This window comes from Eremothecium cymbalariae, chromosome 6 (genome assembly GCF_000235365.1).
Source record: "Eremothecium cymbalariae DBVPG#7215 chromosome 6, complete sequence".
In the NCBI taxonomy this organism is placed as follows: Eukaryota; Fungi; Ascomycota; class Saccharomycetes; order Saccharomycetales; family Saccharomycetaceae; genus Eremothecium; species Eremothecium cymbalariae.
The window spans coordinates 828190-848468 of record NC_016454.1 but is presented as its reverse complement, the minus strand read 5'-3'; the positions used below and the strand labels follow the sequence as shown (position 1 = coordinate 848468).

At 39.6% G+C, this 20279-nt stretch overlaps 11 protein-coding genes and 1 further gene across 11 annotated transcripts; 9 read left to right on the top strand and 3 right to left on the bottom strand.

The window, feature by feature from the left end:
- Positions 1-167: 167 nt before the first annotated feature.
- On the top strand, positions 168-1595 carry Ecym_6437 (uncharacterized protein; the record flags this gene model as incomplete). The annotated part of the gene is made up of 1 exon (XM_003647577.1): positions 168-1595. One exon carries the CDS (start codon positions 168-170, stop codon positions 1593-1595), a length of 1428 nt encoding a protein of 475 aa, XP_003647625.1.
- A 452-nt stretch (positions 1596-2047) lies between these two features.
- CHS1 (chitin synthase I) lies at positions 2048-5131 on the top strand (the record flags this gene model as incomplete). The annotated part of the gene is made up of 1 exon (XM_003647576.1): positions 2048-5131. One exon carries the CDS (start codon positions 2048-2050, stop codon positions 5129-5131), a length of 3084 nt encoding a protein of 1027 aa, XP_003647624.1.
- A 223-nt stretch (positions 5132-5354) lies between these two features.
- DTD1 (D-tyrosyl-tRNA(Tyr) deacylase) lies at positions 5355-5883 on the top strand (the record flags this gene model as incomplete). The annotated part of the gene is made up of 2 exons (XM_003647575.1): positions 5355-5419; positions 5490-5883. 2 exons carry the CDS (start codon positions 5355-5357, stop codon positions 5881-5883), a joined length of 459 nt encoding a protein of 152 aa, XP_003647623.1.
- A 307-nt stretch (positions 5884-6190) lies between these two features.
- Positions 6191-7258, top strand: DUG3 (glutamine amidotransferase subunit DUG3; the record flags this gene model as incomplete). The annotated part of the gene is made up of 1 exon (XM_003647574.1): positions 6191-7258. The coding sequence occupies one exon, from the start codon at positions 6191-6193 to the stop codon at positions 7256-7258; it is 1068 nt and encodes a 355-aa protein (XP_003647622.1).
- Positions 7259-7666: 408 nt separating this feature from the next.
- Positions 7667-8023, top strand: Ecym_6433 (uncharacterized protein; the record flags this gene model as incomplete). The annotated part of the gene is made up of 1 exon (XM_003647573.1): positions 7667-8023. The coding sequence occupies one exon, from the start codon at positions 7667-7669 to the stop codon at positions 8021-8023; it is 357 nt and encodes a 118-aa protein (XP_003647621.1).
- Positions 8024-8881: 858 nt separating this feature from the next.
- On the top strand, positions 8882-10510 carry SRP1 (karyopherin alpha; the record flags this gene model as incomplete). Its single annotated transcript, XM_003647572.1, has 1 exon — positions 8882-10510. The coding sequence occupies one exon, from the start codon at positions 8882-8884 to the stop codon at positions 10508-10510; it is 1629 nt and encodes a 542-aa protein (XP_003647620.1).
- A 657-nt stretch (positions 10511-11167) lies between these two features.
- Positions 11168-12175, top strand: KAR1 (Kar1p; the record flags this gene model as incomplete). The annotated part of the gene is made up of 1 exon (XM_003647571.1): positions 11168-12175. One exon carries the CDS (start codon positions 11168-11170, stop codon positions 12173-12175), a length of 1008 nt encoding a protein of 335 aa, XP_003647619.1.
- An 85-nt stretch (positions 12176-12260) lies between these two features.
- TIM22 (translocation channel protein TIM22) lies at positions 12261-12866 on the bottom strand (the record flags this gene model as incomplete). Its single annotated transcript, XM_003647570.1, has 1 exon — positions 12261-12866. The coding sequence occupies one exon, from the start codon at positions 12864-12866 to the stop codon at positions 12261-12263; it is 606 nt and encodes a 201-aa protein (XP_003647618.1).
- Positions 12867-13059: 193 nt separating this feature from the next.
- Positions 13060-14286, top strand: SWT21 (Swt21p; the record flags this gene model as incomplete). The annotated part of the gene is made up of 1 exon (XM_003647569.1): positions 13060-14286. The coding sequence occupies one exon, from the start codon at positions 13060-13062 to the stop codon at positions 14284-14286; it is 1227 nt and encodes a 408-aa protein (XP_003647617.1).
- On the bottom strand, positions 14281-15561 carry RRI1 (COP9 signalosome catalytic subunit RRI1; the record flags this gene model as incomplete). Its single annotated transcript, XM_003647568.1, has 1 exon — positions 14281-15561. The coding sequence occupies one exon, from the start codon at positions 15559-15561 to the stop codon at positions 14281-14283; it is 1281 nt and encodes a 426-aa protein (XP_003647616.1).
- A 1286-nt stretch (positions 15562-16847) lies between these two features.
- Positions 16848-19192, top strand: Ecym_6427 (the record flags this gene model as incomplete).
- Positions 19193-19465: 273 nt separating this feature from the next.
- Positions 19466-19915, bottom strand: MRPL19 (mitochondrial 54S ribosomal protein uL11m; the record flags this gene model as incomplete). The annotated part of the gene is made up of 1 exon (XM_003647567.1): positions 19466-19915. The coding sequence occupies one exon, from the start codon at positions 19913-19915 to the stop codon at positions 19466-19468; it is 450 nt and encodes a 149-aa protein (XP_003647615.1).
- Positions 19916-20279: the final 364 nt, after the last annotated feature.

Genomic DNA, 20279 nt, shown 5'->3' with positions numbered 1-20279 from the left:
TGTGAATTGATAATAGACGACCAGTTGCAGAGTATCAAACAGTTATTAACCATTTCAATGTAGAAATCAGGTCCAAAAAGACCAAAGGAGCGGAACAGCAGCAACCAAAGACACAGGAAGAACTCTATGAAGAAGCTGTTCATCTCGAAGAACAAGCAGAACGATGGATGTTGTCAGATGTAGTTAAGACGTTACGCTCTTACGCAAATGCGTTTCAACTTTACGAGAAGGCTTTAGGTATGAGCTGTAACACTAGCGATGACTCGTATAACATTCTGTACAACCAAACGCGCTTGTTATTGATGATATTCACGGAGTATACCGCTGCAAATGGCTATATAAATCTTCTAAAATACGTGAACCTAGATGGAATAACCGATCTGGAGGGGTTGCTGATACCAATTGATGTTATATTAACCAAGTTTGAGGCAGTATTAGTGTCTTTCCCTGATCAACATGGCTGGGATCTCTACTTCAACTTATTGACATGTTACCTCATGTATGTTGAATTCAGCGAACCTTTAATACCCGAAAAATTCCTTCAGGTTTGTAAGCAATTCATTGAGCTATCTCACAAGTTACTACAAGTCCAATTAGACGCATTAGAGAATGATTCTTCAATGGAAACCGAATCCGATGCAAAGGTAATTGAAGACGCTAAGAAGAATCTCAAGGAAGTAGATGGAATACCTGTTAATCAGCCAATGCATAGTGATACAGAGGTTGCTGAAATGTCTGATAGTATTACCCCTCAAACATTAATCGATTCATTATCGTTAATTTATAAATTCATTGCTGCAGTAACAGAAACGATTATAGAGTCTCGTAAAATGGATGAAGTTGGCCTAAATCACGTACATATTAACTACCTTGATGATCTCATGTCCAGATTTCTCATCCAGGTCAACGAAATCAGGTCATCCTTCGTTCAAGTTACTACAGTTGACACCAAAGAACTTAAGCTTGCAATACGATCCGTTGAAGGGCTGTCCATTATTGCAAACGGCAGTCTACAAACTCTTGAAAAATTCATAGATAATTCAGATCCCCAAGAAATTGAAGAACAGCTACACATTGTCGATATCTTACAGACTGCGTGCACAAACCCTCCCCCTGGTATTCCAGAATGGACCCTCTGTTGTATGTTAGACAAAGTCTTACGCACAGCCCAACACTTACTTACATCCTTAAGATCACAATTGATCTCAGGCAGTGCAAAAGACAATACCAACCAACTAAGCCCCACTGTTTTCCGGCTCTGCGATATCCTTAACAGTCGTTGTGACAATGAGATTAGGCGCTTTTGCATCAAGAAACAGGAACTTCAGACGTCTACAAGCCCAGAACAGACTGACGACACTATAAACCTCCTACTTAAAAACGCACAAACCTTAGCCACCAACTCTGCAGCCATCGCACAACTCTCTTGTGGCTTCCGTGAGTACATCATAGATAAACTCAAGCGAAACTATATATTCCAGCAGGCAAAACTCAGGGTGCACGTAATTTTAGGCACAGAAGCTGAATACCGCACAGCGTCTGATCTCGAAGAATTTTTGAACGAAAACTCACAATACACTGTTTTATCTAGCTGAAACTACCAGCCCCCAGCCTCCTCTCAAATCATTCGGAGAAAATGTGCAGTGGAAATTCAAGATTTGCCTTAGAATACAAAAATGATTTCGGTTAACCATTTATGGCTATTTGTTGTCCTGTCGGTTGCTGTCAAATCTAAAACCAAGACAAGTAATGGACTAAATAGCGCATAGGAGTAGAATAAATGTGTCGTTCTGTTTCGAAGTTCCTTTTTGTCCTACTTGCCTGTTCTAATTTTGTTGATTGTACCTGTCTGATACAGATTGCACAAAGTTTAAAATTAGAGTAGTAAAGTAAGTGTGTGACAGTCGTAGCAACAACAAAGATCTATAAAATATGTTATTAGAGGTTGCTTTGGGCTCAGAACTATGATATTAGAAAGATTAAGTAGAATTTACGTACCGAATTTTGGTCTAAAGGGGATCTCTATTACTATGGAGTTAACTTTAGTATGAGTAGAAAGTTTTATAATAGATTTGGATTTTTTCCGAATAGTCATGACGGTGACAGACGACAGGATGATAAAGATAGTGGTGATGGGGAAGTTGACGCCAGGGAGGATAGATCTGAAGGGGGTTTGGGGGTGGTTAAGAATATTCCATATCCTTCAAATATTGATTATCAGATTCCTGGCGATCTGCAAGATTATAGACCAAATCGCAATGTTCACAGAAATATGGAGGAGAGTCATGTGCATAGGGTTGGAAGGGTTTCCGACGTGGTTTCTCCAGGCAATGGGAGGCAGTATAGGACACGATTAGGCCAATTTAACGATTCTATTTATTATGGGGACGTCAATAACGTCAATAACATGGAGACTAGTCTTGAATCTGTTGGGATGGATCATGGTCGGCACAAAGATACATTACCGATACTGAGAAATACTGAGATGCAATACGTATACGGCAGCGGACGAGCATATAGTCCTTTTGCACAGAATTATCAGAATGATCTAGAGGAGCGGTTGGGGTATATTGATCAGCAGGGAGATGATTATCAGATTATTTCATATTTAGATAGCCATGGGGAGGTGGTTAATCCTTACGGAAATCGTCAACTATTGTTCGGTTACGGTGATGGTGATTACCAGTATGATGAAGAGGGGTACAAGGGCTCCAGTGACCAATTTGGGAGGCTTGCAACCAATAGTGAAACTAATGATATGACCACGACTCCGGTCTTTGGCAGTTCTCCTGGCGCGAACACAATGGCTTTTCTCGGCGGTACTGATGAAGATGGTAAACAGCATGATTTAGGGTTACTTTGGACGCCTAATCAAACTGAAAAAGTCATAAGGAAGTTTAAATTGTGGCATGGTAATTTCGTCTTTGACTGTCCAATTAGTGAGCGTTTAGTATTGGAATATGCTCATGGTATGAGCGACGGGCAGCTAACAAATGAGTACAAATTCATGAGATATCAAGCTGTGACCTGCGAACCAAACGACTTTCAGAATAATAATTTTACATTACGTCAATTGAAGTATATGTCGCCTCGCCGGACTGAGTTGATGGTAGTGATAACCATGTACAATGAAAACGACATTTTGTTGGCACGTACTTTAAAGGGAGTGATGGACAACATAAAGCATTTTACTAAAAGAAAACGATCTTCTGTCTGGGGGCCTGATGCTTGGAAGAAGATTTGTGTTTGCATCGTTTCAGATGGAAGGAATGCGATTAATGAACGTGCGTTAGCCTTAATGAGTGCATTGGGATGCTATCAGGACGGATTTGCAAAGGATGAAATTAATGGGAAAAAAGTTGTTGCACATTTGTATGAACACACCACCAAGATAAATATATCGCGAGTTACTGGTTCCAAAGTCAAGCTATCATGTGGCAAGAAGACTGTTCCAGTCCAATTGTTATTTTGCTTGAAGGAACGGAACCAAAAAAAGATTAATTCTCACCGTTGGGCCTTCGAAGCTTTTTCAGAAGTTTTGCAACCAGAAGTAATTACCTTATTAGATGCTGGTACTATGCCTGGAAAGGATTCAATTTATGAGCTATGGAGAGAGTTCAACGATCCAAATATCGGTGGTGCATGCGGAGAAATTAAAACAGACCTAGGTTTAGGATATTCCAAGTTATTTAATCCCTTAGTGGCTTCACAAAATTTCGAATATAAGATGTCCAATATTCTAGACAAAACGACGGAGTCCAATTTTGGATTTATTAGTGTCTTGCCAGGTGCTTTTTCAGCTTATAGATTTTCCGCACTAAAGGGTGAACCATTAAAAAAGTACTTCATGGGAGAGAATTTGAATTCGACTGTTTTCGTTTCAAATATGTACTTGGCAGAGGATAGAATTCTATGCTTTGAAATTGTGACTAAGAAGAAGGCTCAATGGTTATTAAAGTATTGCAGATCGTCATACGGGTCCACCGACGTCCCTGAACGTATTCCGGAATTCATATTACAACGAAGGAGATGGTTAAATGGTTCTTTCTTTGCTGCGCTGTATTCATTTGTTCATTTTTATAAGATCTGGACAAGTGGTCACAGTCTCTTGAGGAAGGTTTTGTTGAATATCGAGTTTCTTTATTTGTTTATCACGATGCTAAGCGCTTGGTTTTCATTAAGTTCATTTTTCTTAGTTTTCAGGATCTTAACTCTCTCTCTTACGATATCATATCCGGAGCATGTTATTTTCCGAGTTCTTTCAGTTGTATTCCTATGGTTATATGGTGTTAACGTGTTAATTACATTCATCTTGTCTTTAGGAAATAAGCCAAGGGGTACTCCGAAATTCTATTTGGTGACGTTCATATTCTTCGCAATATTGATGATTTACATGTTATTCTGTGCGATATTCTTGTCTGCAAATTCCATCTTAAAACTCATGAGTGAAAATAAACTGACTTTTCAAGGCTTAATCACGAGTGAAACTTTCAGAAACTTGGTGATCTCAATGGCATCGACTTATTGTCTATATTTCATGGCTTCGGTTGTGTACTTACAACCGATTCACATGTTCACTTCTTTTATTCAATACGTCTTGTTGAGCCCTTCATACATTAACGTTTTGAACATATATGCGTTCTGTAATGTTCACGATATATCTTGGGGTACTAAAGGGGTACTTGCAAAGCCATTGGGGAAAATTCAATCGAAGGAAGACGGTACTGTGAATATGGAAATCCCGGTATCATCTCAAGAAATCGAATACAACTACGAAAAATATATGGAACTTCTCACAGAGTCTGCTCCGAATAACACTGAAGAGAAGCTATCTTTCGAAGATGAAAAGAATTCTTATCTTGCCACTGTTAGATCAGTGGTAATTATCTTTTGGATTATTTCGAACTTTATTATCATAGCCATTGTTTTGGAAACAGGTGGCATTGGACAATATCAAATCATGAATCAAATCTACCGTACTGAAAGTCAGACTGTAATTGTCTTGCCAAAAAAGGCAAACATATATTTTTCCGTTATATTATGGTTGGTAGGGTTTATGGCGGCTGTCAGATTTCTTGGTTGTTGTATTTATATGCTAAAGCGAGTTTCTAGAAGACTCCGGTGCTGGTAAGCTTATCATCGTTATACCATCCATTGTAACCTATTAGTCCTTAACCGTACGATATAATTTAAATATAGGGTCAATCTTATTTACTTGTTGTTAATCGAAGTTGTTTAAACGTACTGAACAGAACTAAAGAGATTTTTCCCTCGACTTTAAAAAAAGCTGAAATATCTTGATCTTAAAATTAACCCACTTTTATAGTTCGCCGAGGAGAACCCTGGCATTAGATATGAGAATTGTATTACAGAAAGTTAGTCAAGCCTCTATTTCAATTGCGAATGAGACAATCGCCAAGTATGTTTATTTGGTGTTAGACTTTTAATCGAGAATATTTTCACAGCATCTACTAAACTCAAGTTAAAAGTATCAAGCATGGTTATATGCTTTTAGTCGGGCTTTCTAAAGGCGACACAGTCGATGAAGTCGAGAAGATGGCCAAGAAAGTAGCATTACTGAGGGTTTTTGCAGACGATACAGGTAAGATGTGGAAAAAGAACATCAAAGAGGTCGATGGAGAGGTGCTATCCGTTTCACAATTTACTCTAATGGCCAAAACTAAGAAAGGTTCCAAACCCGATTTCCATATGGCCCTCGAGAGTTCATTAGCGAAGGATATATACGGTCATTTCTTTTCCTGTTTGAAGGCAGAGGTCGGAGAAGACAAAGTCTTTGACGGTCAATTTGGAGGTCTCATGAGTTGTTCGTTAACCAATGAAGGTCCTGTCACTATCATACTCGATTCTGAAAACCCCACATAAACTGACTGGCTAAATTTGGCGAAATCTAGGACAGAGATGATCTTTCTATCGTAATCTCAGGTCTATTTATGCTATGTAGCGCTTATATTGGTATATGTTGACTTACATTCTGTCTAAGGGAAGAGGATCCTTCACGTGACTCATCTGAGCATACGTGCCACACTTCATATAGAAGTACCCTTTGCCTTTATTAACATAATACGTACCCATCAGTTTATATAAAGAACACGACTGTTGGTAAGCAACATTTAGTTATCTATTCTTTAATCATAATTGTGTATCATAGACATCACCGCTGCTTCTCATTATGTGTCGGTTTTTGATATACAAGGGCAAGGAGCCTATAAGATTATCTCACCTGTTGACAAGACCGGAACATTCAATTATCAACCAATCATTTGACAGTAGATTGAGGCTAGATAGAAGACGGCCAATAAACGGTGATGGTTTTGGAGTTGCGTATTATTCAGATGGCGAAGAACTTGGCAAAGAACCGTGTCTTTTTAAGGCTATAACCCCTGCTTGGAATAATCAAAACTTGGAATCTCTAGCCGAAAAAACAAAGTCCAGCTTAGTGTTTGCACATGTACGAGCGTCTACCTGTGGTGTTTTATCTGCAACCAATTGCCATCCTTTCACTTATCATAAACTGACTTTCATGCACAATGGTGGCGTTGCCAACTTTAGCAAGATCAAAAGACGACTACTGGCACATATCGATGATGTATACTTTAATTACATTCAAGGGAGTACCGATTCCGAATGTTCGTTTGCACTCTTCTTAGACACGCTGGATAAAATGGGGCATGATCCAAGCCAAATACACGGCCATTTTGATCATCAAGTGTTGCGTCAAGCATTACAGAAGACTATTGAGTATTTGAGAGATTGGACCAAAGACGTCTCCGCAGATCCAGCGTCCACCCGGGAGCCATCGCTACTCAACTTTGCCGTCACCGATGGAGTATGTGTGGTGATATCTCGATACATAACGTCAAGTACAGACGAGGCTGCCTCCTTACATTTCAGCTGTGGATCTAACTTTGTGGAGTACTCGCCAGGAGAGTACAGAATGGAGAGATTGGATAGAAATCAGGACGTAGTTATGGTTGCCAGCGAACCATTAACATTTGAACGTGGAGATTGGACCACTGTGCCTACGAATAGTATCCTAACAATCAAGAACCAGTCCGTGCTTCTGCATCCGTTTATTGATGAATATTACCAAGAGGATCCTACTTACTCTAGAAGTGCTACACTGGCCGAAAGTAAAGGTCTAATTGGCGCCGTACCTGTAGCCCATTCGGTAGCAAAAGTGCCTCCTTTGGAGCGGGAAGGTCGCACTCGGCCTTCAAGATCTCTTCACGATGCATAGACAGCCTTAGTACGACATCTTCATTATGATGTATATTGCAGGTGCGATTCTTGCGTAATTACACGTGACCACTGTTACCCGGGCTGAATAGTGCGGTGGCCTCTTAATAAAGCATCCGGGCGGGGATGATAAGCATTTTTTAATGGGCTTTTTTAGTTAAAAGAGCAGGAAAATGCACCGTCCATTTAACCAAGAAACGCTATTAATCAAGTAGCTGAAGCACATTATTTTATTCTTTCACTCGTTCTCAATTCTGACGAGAGACAGATCTATAGCAATAAGCATTTCTATTGACGAACTATCCTAATATAGGAACGAAGAAGAAAGCTATTTTCTGGTATTTGGATTCCTTTTTAACTTTTTTTGTTGCAATCCACTAGTATCTATTTGTGGGTCAGATAGAGTATAATGAAGTTGTCACTGGTTGCTGGTTCTTTAATTGGGCTGTTCCAAGTTGTTTTTGCGCAGGAACAAGATTCTGCAAATGTTGCAGAATCGCCTTCTATGAGTTCTTCCGATACTTATAGGTATGGCAGATTCGACAAAATCACGGACTCCGAATCTTCTACTTATTCTGGCACCTCTACGTATGGCAGGTTTGATAAGACTAGCGATACCGAGTCCTCATTTGCTTCCAGTACCTCCACGTACGGTAGGTTTGATAAGACAAGTCGTTCTGAATCAGAGAACGGTGCCATGAATTATCCACATGGGAACGCCCGTTTTAGCGGCATGATGCTGGGGTGTATCATGATGTTGTTGTGAACTCACATACTGATAAATAATAATGCATTTTCCATCGCTGTTTTTAGTATATGATAACTTCTACCAGAATAGATGGGGTCTTTTTCTAAAACACTGGAAACTGAAAGATGAAAAACTCCCAAACATGACCGTAGTCCATTACACGTATGACTGGCTACAACCCCTCCCCGCACCCCATTCCTGCTTTCTTATAACGTTTGGATCCCTGGGAAACAATTAAAGGACAAAAAATATAGAGGACTCCCACCAGCATCATGGAACTCTCGAACAAAATCCATTTTTATATTCCGCAACTTTCCTCGTTCTACAGCTTCTCTGTGCAGTCACAAGTCGTGAATTATTGGCTGCTGCTATTGGCCAGCTCATCCAGCCCCAACCCCATTACAACTAACTGAACGATATTCATTTCGTATCCACCACAGTACTACCACACGCCAATTTCAACCGCGTTCCAATATTAATATACTATCTAATTCTACATCAATATACATATATATATACATATGTAGGTATGTATATATAGGTCTTCTGATATCTGTGACGCAGTCTCCATTGTTGTGCTTGACAGACGTGCATGCGGCGTCTTCGTGCACGATGATCTGTGCTATCATATCCGGGTAACCATTATCGCCACCATTTACGAACCGGTCACGTGATAGAACTCGGCACCCATCTAAAGTGCGCGTAAATAAAGCGGATTGAGCTGTAAAGCAACTCCTTAATGCGTCTGTAAAATTTTCTTTGAGGGAGACCATCTCTAACTAACTTTTAATACAGGTTTATAACCCCCCATTGGATAGAGTGAGAAGTCTCTGGAAGAGCTAATAATAAACTTTGTTAGTAGTTTTTGATCAAGCCATGGACAGTGAGTCGTTAGCTACCAACAAGTTTGTTCCTGAATACAGGCGTACTAATTTTAAGAACAAGGGACGTTTCTCTGCGGATGAGTTGCGTCGTCGTAGAGACAACCAACAGGTTGAATTAAGGAAAGCTAAAAGGGATGAAGCCCTTGCTAAGAGAAGGAATTTTTCTTCAACCACGGCCACAGGGAATGATTCTGAGGATGATGATGGGGAGACAGAGTCTCAAGATCAGCAGTTTTACCAGCAGTTGTCTCAAGAATTGCCTCAGATGTTGCAGCAGATTCAATCTAATGATTTTCAGGAGCAATTGGCAGCTACTGTGAAGTTTAGGCAGATTTTGTCGCGTGAGCATAGGCCTCCGATTAACCTGGTTATTGATTCTGGAGTTGTTCCGACGCTTGTTAGTTTCATGCATGAAAATCAGCCAGAAATGCTGCAGCTGGAGGCTGCATGGGCATTGACTAATATTGCTTCAGGGACTTCTGAACAGACACGGTTTGTTGTTGATGCAGGAGCTGTTCCTCTGTTCATTCAGTTATTATATTCCAATTCCGTGGAGGTTAAGGAGCAAGCCATTTGGGCTTTGGGGAATGTTGCGGGAGATTCTACTTCCTATAGAGATTATGTCTTGGACTGTGGAGCGATGGAGCCAATTTTATCGCTTTTTGAGGTTTCTAAAACGTCGTTGATTAGAACTGCAACCTGGACGCTATCCAATTTGTGTCGTGGTAAAAAACCTCAGCCTGACTGGAGTAAAGTTTCTCAGGCACTCCCAACTTTGTCCAAGTTAATTTATTCCATTGACACTGAAACGCTAGTTGATGCTTGTTGGGCTATATCTTATTTATCAGATGGTCCTGTTAATGCTATCCAATCTGTAGTGGATGCCAGAATCCCCAAGAGGTTGGTTGAGTTGTTGTCTCATCAGTCTACTCTGGTTCAAACTCCTGCCTTGAGAGCTGTAGGTAATATTGTCACAGGTAATGATTTGCAAACCCAAATTGTTATAAATTGTGGTGTATTGCCTGCTCTTAGGAACCTTTTAACTTCTTCAAAAGAGTCTATTAGAAAGGAGGCTTGTTGGACGATTTCAAACATTACTGCCGGTAACACAGATCAGATTCAAGCTGTTATTGATGCAAACCTCATCCCACCATTGATCAAGTTGTTAGAAACTGCGGAATATAAGACGAAGAAGGAAGCATGCTGGGCTATTTCGAATGCGTCCTCTGGTGGTTTGCAAAGACCTGACATTATTAGATACTTAGTGTCTCAGGGCTGTATAAAGCCATTATGTGATTTGTTAGAGATTGCTGATAACAAGATTATTGAAGTCACTTTGGATGCTTTAGAGAACATCTTGAAAATGGGCGAAGCTGAAAAGGAAGCACGGGGATCTGCTATTAACGAGAACGCTGATTATATTGAGAAGGCTGGCGGCATGGAAAAGATCTTCAACTGTCAGTCAAATGCTAACGAAAAAATATATGAAAAGGCGTATAATATTATTGAAAAATATTTTGGTGCAGAAGATGACAATATAGATGAGTCCATGGCCCCACAGACAGCAGGTAATACGTTCGGGTTTGGTTCTAACATGAACCAGCAGTTCAGCTTTAACTGAATTATCACATCTTTAATTACTTTACCTTGTACCTCTAATAGTTGTTATTTTCTTTTTTATTTTCACATCTCTTATTCATTTTCATTCTACACTACCAATCCTATCATTTTCACTATACTGTTCTACTTTTTTGTTTTTATTATTTTAAACTCTTATTATATCTCTCAACCTTGAACTCTTCTCCCACAATATTTCCTCCCCCCACTCCTCGAAACTGACACAACCTGATCTACTCACACTTGTCTACCCTTTAGACTATGTCATTTTAGCCATCAATGTCAGATATATGTAATTATATCTGATGCTCTTTACCTGCTTATTGCTTGTTAACTATATCTGCTTTCATTTTCTTTCCTCAGATCCAACTTCATTTTAATAATTTTCCTCATCCTTCTGTCCCAATTGTTACTCTCTACTCCAGCATTCGTCTATCTAAAGAATTATAAATTGTTTTTATATACTTACATACTCTAAAGTACGTTTCATTAGTCTATTCTACTTTGTCGTGTGCGCTCTGAGTCCGACTACTCGATCAGTTTTGTAAACTTTTCTTCGCAAGACACGACAGATCCATAAAAACTTAAATGCTGTTAATCTTGAATCGGTATAGAGCTCATACTACTAGGTTCTCGTTCATGAACCTCATATGAATAGGTGATGGGCTCAACATACCTACCATCGAGGGAATCTCGGCTTATGAGCGAAAGTAGAGTTTCAAAAATCAACAAACTTTATGAAGATGTTCAGAGACGAAGGCACAACCAAGTAACTAATCATAGCCACCGTGACTCAGTTGTATCTAATAACTCTACGAGTGTTGTGACAGTAGATATCCCCTCTCCGGACGACTTGACTATGTCTCAGGAGTTTATCAACAGAGACAAGTCCAGTGGGTTTTCAGATATTACGCTAAAACCACATACATTACATGCAATTAGAGGTGTATCGCCAACTAGAAAGTACAGAAATAACCTACAAAGTCCAATTAATTCCGATAGCGAAATGATGCCTGAGGACGACGAGGCTGCAGACTTGACTCCAAGATTGAGGTCACGCAGAAGCATAATACGATTATCAGCTGAAAGCACGCCGTATCGACATTCAAATCAGCAAACAGTATATGAGATGACACAAGGTACTAATAGTTCGGCTAATGCTTCACGCGTGGGATATAGAAAATATAATACGAGAACACAGTTGCGATCACAATTAGGTCAACCGGTACCGCTTGGATATATATCCACAATGTCAGAACAGCCAGTTAACGATCAACAGACTTCAATTAATGAAAATATGGATCTTGAATCAAGGCTGAGAAAGATAATGCAAAAAGATAAAGCGACTTTTGAAAGAAGATTACAACAAATACGACAACATTACTATCAACATCCGCCTTCAAGTGTCAATGAAGATATGACACATTCGATTATGCAGAATTCTGTCACCGATAGAAACTTCGATACATCCAGACAAGAAGGAAGCGTTTATGACAATTCTGAATCCGAAAAAATTAAAAACGAACTCCATAAAACTGTTGAAAAGTTAGAGGAAGTTCTTTCACTTCTCCACCCTACACCTTCAAATTATCATTTTGAATTTGTAATGTGGTCAGGTTGTATTATTATTCTCACAATTTGTAATGTCTATGTGTACTATTTTCTTTAATATACGGACACGAAAATATGCAATTAAGGACTATATACATTTAAACTTTAATTCACACACAATTACGCTTTATACACTCATAATATCACTCATTAAAGTCATCTTTAGGTGGTACTCCATTCTCATGTCTCATATACAAGTCAATAGCAGTAGAAAATGCAGCAAATCCTGCACAACCGATTAGTGCAGCAGATGGACCACTTTTATAAGCTAATCCACCACCAGTTAGGCACCCAGCTGCCACACCATTATAAATGTCATTTTTAGCCCTTAAAGACTCAACTGCACACTCCACGCCAGAATAAATCATGCCTATATACCCGAAATTCTTAGCACTAGAATATGCTCTCTTACCCATATCTGTGAACTGAATTTTAATTTGCTGCTTTAAAGGCAAATCAGCCATTTGTTGAATAGTTTGTACACCAGGTATACCAGCCCCAGGGCCAAGATTCGCAGGCGAAGGTGTATGTAACGGGGTATCATACGCCATGGATGCCATAAACATACCAAATATACCACCCAATGCAAAACCAGTAACTCCACTTATGATGGATTTACCAGGGCAAGACGTCATGAAATCCACCATCATTTGAGCACCTCGTTCACCTTGTTCATCGGGAGTCATCTCATTAAACGGTTTATTCACCGGTGGTGATATGTGTTCCAGTCCAAACCCTCGATAAACCATTTGAAGAAGCTTATAATTAGTTTTGATCAAGGTCTGTTCTTTGTTTGATGCTTTTTGTAAAGAGGTGCACGCATCGAAATCAAAATGATGGAAAACTTTGTCAATAATCAAAACTTTCTTAACGAGATAAACAAACTGTACATATGCTACTACTTTTAAAATATCAACACACTAACCAGTCTAGGGGTTTAAAATGAGTGTTGTGACCACCACAGAAGATATATTTGATGGTAGAGATAGAGTGAAGGTTTGGGACAAGGAATGTTTGAGTTGGAATGTGATGACAAAGTCACACGACTATCTGTTCCCAGGTTTAGAGTCATCTCCATATGCTAAAAGTCTTACAACAGAGGTCCAAAATAATAGACCAGTAATTTGTCAAGGCATGAGGTGGTCCATGGATGGTATATCATTAACTACAGTTAATGATGATTTTGGAGTACGACAGTATCTAATTCCGGAAGGACAAAAGCAGCTTGTGCCATTTCAAAGATTTTTCAAAACCCATTCTATCATATCGCATGCCATCCATCCAAATCACTCATTATTTGAGAAAGATGACAACAATAAAGTAATTTTACTGTCTTCAAATGACTTGCCAATTCAACTGTATTCACTTAATCCCATGAGGGAACAAAATAAATCATTGGTTAACTTCCGGTTTGTAAACGAAGAAAATGATAAACTCTTGACAGCTTATTCCATTGACTTTTGTAGTAGGAAACACTTTATTCTAGGATCCACAAGAAATACTATTGCATTATTCGACGTATCTCGCCGTGAACCATTGTGGAGTTCACAATCCACTCGTATTAGATGTGGGAGACATGCTCATAAAACTATAGTTTCTTGTTTTGACCAATGCAACGAAAGACATGATAATATTAGATATGCTGGGACATATAAGTCTGAGTTTTTACGGGTAGACCCAAGGGCTTGTCACATATCTACTTGGAAAACCTTAAAAGATGGAAATCGCGGCATCTATCAGATCTTGCAAAGTGACAATGGACATTATTTTTACATATTTAAGAGAAATTCTGATAAAATTACAATATTGGATCTGCGAAAATCTATGGAAGTAGTCAATGAACTTCAACTCCCTTTCAAGGTTTATCAACAGAAATTTTATGCCGCTTACAGCCCATATCACGGGCTCCTGATGGGTGACGATAGCGGGCATCTATTACGGTGGACAACCGATATTATTGAATTTGGAGGAATAGATAGATATGGTAGACCAAGCAGTGATGGGATCCGACCTACTGATGTCATTGATCTAAACACTGGTCCCGTTAGAATTAATATAGTCCATCAAAACCCCAGTGATATTAATTCCTTATCTGTTTCATATTCTCCGGATAAGTTCTGTGAATTAAATGATAAATGCAAGTCTGGGATCATGCTAATTAAACTATAGTGTAAATGCGTCTCTGTAAAATCTTAATTTCTGATAGTCTTGCATTTTAAACAGCAGAAGTTCTCGTTTTATCCTTAGGTATTCATTTTCAACCACGCCCATCTGTGAATCTGATGCTTCTTGAAAGGCCACTTGTGGCTGTTCATCGTTGCTCGAAACACTTGCAGTATCCATTACGATGTCTGCAGAATTACTGTCATTATTCATATTAACATTATGTTCACCCATATTTATAGCTCCGCCGTCATTATAATCGTCTTCAATAACAGATTGCGGAATATGTTTATCCTCCGGGTTAATGTCCACAACAGAGTCTGATCCATTGTATTTCTCCATTGATATATCTTGCTCTGAAACATCTAAATTGTAAGAGCTAATATTTTTGGGCAAAAAGGTCCTATTTGTCACCTGTAATTTCTTGATATTCCTACATGCTCTAGCAAATCCTAACATTTGGCGAATTAAGACCTCTTCATCCGCATCTAAAAGCTTTGGCACAGGGACTATTAACTGTGATTGGTACAAGCTACTATCATACTTCCCTTCAAAGTACGTGACCTGCAATTCATAATATTTTGAAGAGTGGCGCCCATATTTCATATCGTTGGTCGATGAAGACGCAGACTTGGCATTGTTGTCGCAATCTGGAAGGGTCCTGAATGCCCCAATTTCTAAAACCCCGTTCTCCTGCGATTTCTTAGGATCAATAACCACAGCTAAATAAGGATCTTGAAAATTCTGATTCAATGCTTGAGTTTCGGCATCTATACCGCTTAACCAGCAACCGTATCCAGGATGTGAATGGTACCAACCAACAATTGCCATTCTGTCGGTTACCATGCTATCCAAGTACTGTACAATATATTCGTAGGATTCCATTTGTGCATTTACCCTAGTCTCTGTTCCTTCTACAGGTAAGCCATACGAGTCCACGACGACAATAGTCTCCCCTTGCATATGGCCCAACAACATACCCAAAACCTCAATATCACCGCCCTCAATAGAATGTCGCAACATCTTCATACATGCTAAATTAGATACGGCAAGCTTCTGGAAATATAACGGGTTCTGCTTCCAAAAATCTTGTTGTTGTTTATTCAAACTCCTAGATGATGGGACGGTGCTCATTGGAGACTCCAAAGATTTGGAAACGCCCGTGGTCGATTTCCCAGGAAACTGCCTGCTGGGTGAATTATTGTTATCCTGTATCCATTGCCCAAGTTGGCCCACAGTCTGGCTGCGTGGTGACATTGATAACCTTGTATTTGTTCCCATCCATTGGTGTTGATATAACTAATTAAGGAGTGCTTTCAGCTTTTTGTTCTTCGGTGTTATCCTCAACTAACCAACTTTACGAGCCAATGTCCATTCAAGCACGCGTGCCCAAACATCTGAATCAGACCCGAATCACTGCAAGATATAGAACAAGCAAATACTATACACTCTACTTTGAATTGAATTGCTCCTGGAGGCAGTCCTAAAGGTCACTAAAACTAATTCTGAGGCCGACTGTGTAACAACTGCCATTTAGAACAATCATTTCCGCATAGATTCAAAAAGAGCATTGATAACAAAAGGGCAAACCATACTTCATAAATATTACATTGCTCTCACCTCTAGGCTCTGCAACCACACTCCTCGAATGTTACTAATTTTAGACTCCTTTTTCACAGCATACGTCTTCAATCGTTCCCCGCCTTCTCATGCAGAACAAACGTATCATCATGCATACTTTAAAATACCGCAAGAGCACTTCTGCTGGGCAAAAAAGGTGAAAGAAAATCCTACAATGTACAGTGGCCATTCATCCCGGCCGTATAGTCATACTACGCTAATACCAATCGCGCCCGACAATTGTAACCATATTGCAATATTTCAAACTGGCCCATGGTCCTTCGACCTGTTGTAAAATTAAAAAAACCAATCTGTTGGTGAGATCCAGCATCCTCTTATTCAAATACTATATACGAACTCACGCGCTGGTCCATCGCTTATTATTAAAATAGTTAAGTTGTAGTTCTACTACACCCATCCTATATAGTCTTTCTCTCCCTAGATGCCTTCCGTGGATAACACGATTCAGCGCATTGACTGATTTTCCGCATTCTGTTGCCAGCGTAACCTTCTGCATTGCCTTCCGGGACAGACTTTACAAACACTGTTAGGCGGCCTATTTCCCATCTAACTTCAGTACTCTGGTGGTGCTAATAGAGATAATTTTTAACATGACGGATGTGAGATGAGCTTCCTAATTCGGTTTTTGTAATTTCTTTTTCAATGCCGTTAGAAGTTACCAATCTGAACCCTAAGAATCACGTGTTCATATTTATCGTTCTATACGGAATGTTCTCATTTGGCGCCAAGGCCAGAGTTTCTTTTTTGCTGTGTTTTCATTTTGTTTTTTGTCGGCAAATCGGCTCACCAATTTTTTGAGTTTTTGGTAAAGTTTTGTCAAACACTACTGACCGGCACCAAAAGTCATCTCTGAATTTGAAAATTTTCTGGGAAAGCTTTTTGCAAGGTAAGCGGACTCGAGATTTGACCAGTTTCTGATCCAAGATATGTCTGTGACTAAGGATTCGATCAAGCCTCTAGTTGATAGAATAGTTTCGCAACCATTGCATTTCAAGAAAGCAAAGAAACAGGACAATATCATGGTCGATCCTACTTCGTATATTGTGATTGGGGGGGAGAGAAGCGACGACGGTACTATGGATTCAGGTGGTAGTGGGTCGAGGACCAACGGTAAAGTGGAGGTGGAGGGTGTTCAAGCGAATGGTGCTGGTGGTTGCGATATTGTTAGTAATGGTCGGCAGCCTAGGTCGTTGCAAGAGGCGCTGCAATTGTATTCAAGGTCAGGGTCGGGGTCATTTTCTGCGAAAGGTAAGGCGACAAGGAATCAAGATATTAGTGACGACGAATATCAGGGCACAAGTTCAGGAGAGGAGGCGAAAATAGGGGAATTAGGTGGTGGTAGTTGTAACTATAATTCTTCTGAGGAAGATATGTTTTACGAGGCGAAGGAGCATCCGGAACGGCAAGGGGCACGCAAATCACGGAATGGTGAAGGTAGAGGTCATCAGCGGGAATCGGTGGTAGAGGAAGATGTCGGGGAGGATTTGGGGGAGGAGGTTGAGATTACTACGGAAGATTCTACCGCCGAATGTAGCCATGGAGGTGAGAGGCATGCTGATTCTTCCTCAGATGACGAAGATTATGATCCGGAAAAGGAGAAGGAAGAAAGCGACGAGGATTCTGACGTAAGCATAACAAAGCAAAGAACCGAGGAAAACCGCGGAGTTTGTGCCGATACTGATGGTGCTGGTGGTGATGATGCTTATGATGAAGAGTATGGTGGGGTGGACACTCAAGTTAGTCTCAAAGCAGAAGAGTTGGAGTTGATTCAAGAAGTGCGGGAGTACCGCCAGCAGCTTGAGCAAGTTGGAGATGAACTGGAAAACAAGGAGGAAGAGCAAGAAGGCTTTAAGCATAGAAATATAGAGCTGAATAATTTTCCCTCGCCAACACCACCCACTACCATTTCAGACTTCAATGATTTTTATCAGTTCAATGAACATGATGATGACAGGGGTACCAATGAGCCGCATCGTATTAAGAAGAACTGGGGATCTAATTTTACCAATTGTAGGCCTAAAGGTTTGCTGAATCACGGTGTTACTTGTTATCAGAACGCTGCAATTCAAGCAATGTTGCATATTCCAGCATTACAACACTATCTATTCGATATCTTGCATGGCAACTACAACGACATAATTTCGTCATCATCTGTGTCGTATGCATTTGCCGAAACTTCCAAAAGGATGTGGTCAGTAGAATCAGGCAAACCAAAACTGTCTTACATTAACCCAAAAAAGCTTATTGCGAGGCTAGAAGATATAAATTGTATGATGAGTGCGTGGAACCAAGAAGATTCTCATGAATACTTCATGTCCTTAATGTCACGGTTACAGGAGGATTCTGTCCCGCTTGGTCATAAGATGACGGCATCTATAATATACGATATTTTCGGTGGCTTACTACAGCAGAGAGTGAAATGTAAATCGTGTGGTAGCGTGTCCATTACTGAACAGCCAATTTACGACCTTTCTTTACATCTTAAAGGAAAAAAATGATGAGAAATGGCGATTCAATTGTAGATGAACCTAGTAACGGTGAAAACCTGCCTTCGACGACAGGTTCGAATACTTCAATGGATACATTACCTCAACCGAAGCGGCGCTACTCCATCGAAAAATCCATCAGAGATTTTTTCAACCCAGAATTAATAAAGAAAGTTGACAATAAGGAAGGATATGTTTGTGAGAAGTGTAAGACAACAACGAATGCAATTAAAAGAAACATGATTTTGCGTGCCCCTGAAACCTTGTTAATCCACTTGAAAAAATTCAGGTTCAATGGTACATCATCCTCTAAAATGAAGCAAGCGGTATCCTATCCTTTGTTTATGGATCTAACAGAATATTGCGTTGAGTCGGAGAAGTCACTTCCGGTCAAATACCAGCTAATCAGTGTTGTAGTTCATGAGGGTCGTTCGTTATCTAGTGGTCATTATATCGCACATTGTAAACAACCAGACGGCACATGGGCTACATATGATGATGAATATATTAACAAGATAACAGAAAGAAATGTCCTAAAGGAAGTGAACGCTTACTACCTGGTCTATACCAGGTTGACTCCAAAGGCTGTCAAATTGGTTCCTCAGCCATATTTCAATCCGCTAACGGTTATAAACAGCGACACTTCAGGTACCTCCAATACAACGCAAAATAACAATAACACTAACAACAACAACAACAATAATAATAATAATAGCATCGGCAACAGCAACCGTAGGAAAAATAAGTTCAAGAAGAACAAGAGAAGAAGGCTGAACAGAACTTGATTTCTACTCTTGCTATATCTGTTCTTGTGTTAATTACTTGACACCTTGGTTTTTATTTGTTTTTTGCATTGCATTCAACTTAAACATAATGTCGTACAATAGTTGTAATTTAATCTCATTAATTTTATTCTGAGGCTTCTAACTAGTACTTAGCGTTGTTTTAAGGGTTAGAATCTTTTACTTCAGTATTTTAGCGTTTCACCGAATCATAATTTTTCAATTATACTATATACTTGTGCTGATGAAATATTCACTTCCTACGACAATCCACTACTATGCAACCACATTTATCCCCATGCTTTTTGCAACACCAATAACTGACTTAACAATCCCCTCCATATTTAGAGATGCATGTCTGCTATCTGCTTTTTTGATTTTGGCAATTTCGTAGATATGTTTAAGTGACAGCTCTCCAGCTATGTTAGCAGGTTTCAGCAAGTTTGGTTGACCACTACCTTTCTCTATCCCCAACGCCTTTAACAGTAAGTAGCCTGTTGGTGGAGATTTCATCTCAAATGAAAAAGATCTATCTGGTTTAATTGTTATAAGCACAGGAATTGGTATGCCTGGCTTATATGATGCAGTTCGTGCGTTAAACTCTTTACAAAAGTCCATCGCTTTTACACCTTTGGAACCTAGAGCTGGACCAACTGGAGGAGACGGCGCAGCCTGACCCGCACTAACGATCAATTTAACAAGTATATTCTTCGCTGGCTGAGACATAAACCCTTGATAATTGAGAGGCTGATTTCTTTATGCTATTTGGTCCCGTTTATGCATCTATCTTCACAGCTAATACCTATAAAATTTTCAAAATTGCGGAATGTCTAAAATATACTATTACCCGGATTTGGTGAAAAGTTGTGCCGAGACGTCAGCTTCTGGACCTCTGTCATTCTTTTACATCTCTAGATTTCTTTTAAAGTTCAAATACTCCAAATAAATACGTGCATACAAACTTACAAGGTATAATATCAATACCATCAAATTACTTTTATAAGGGTTAAATGCTTATTCATTAGCATGAAAAACTATAATTTTTGTGCGTAATAAATGAAACGTGAAGAAAACGGGAACAGAACGATAG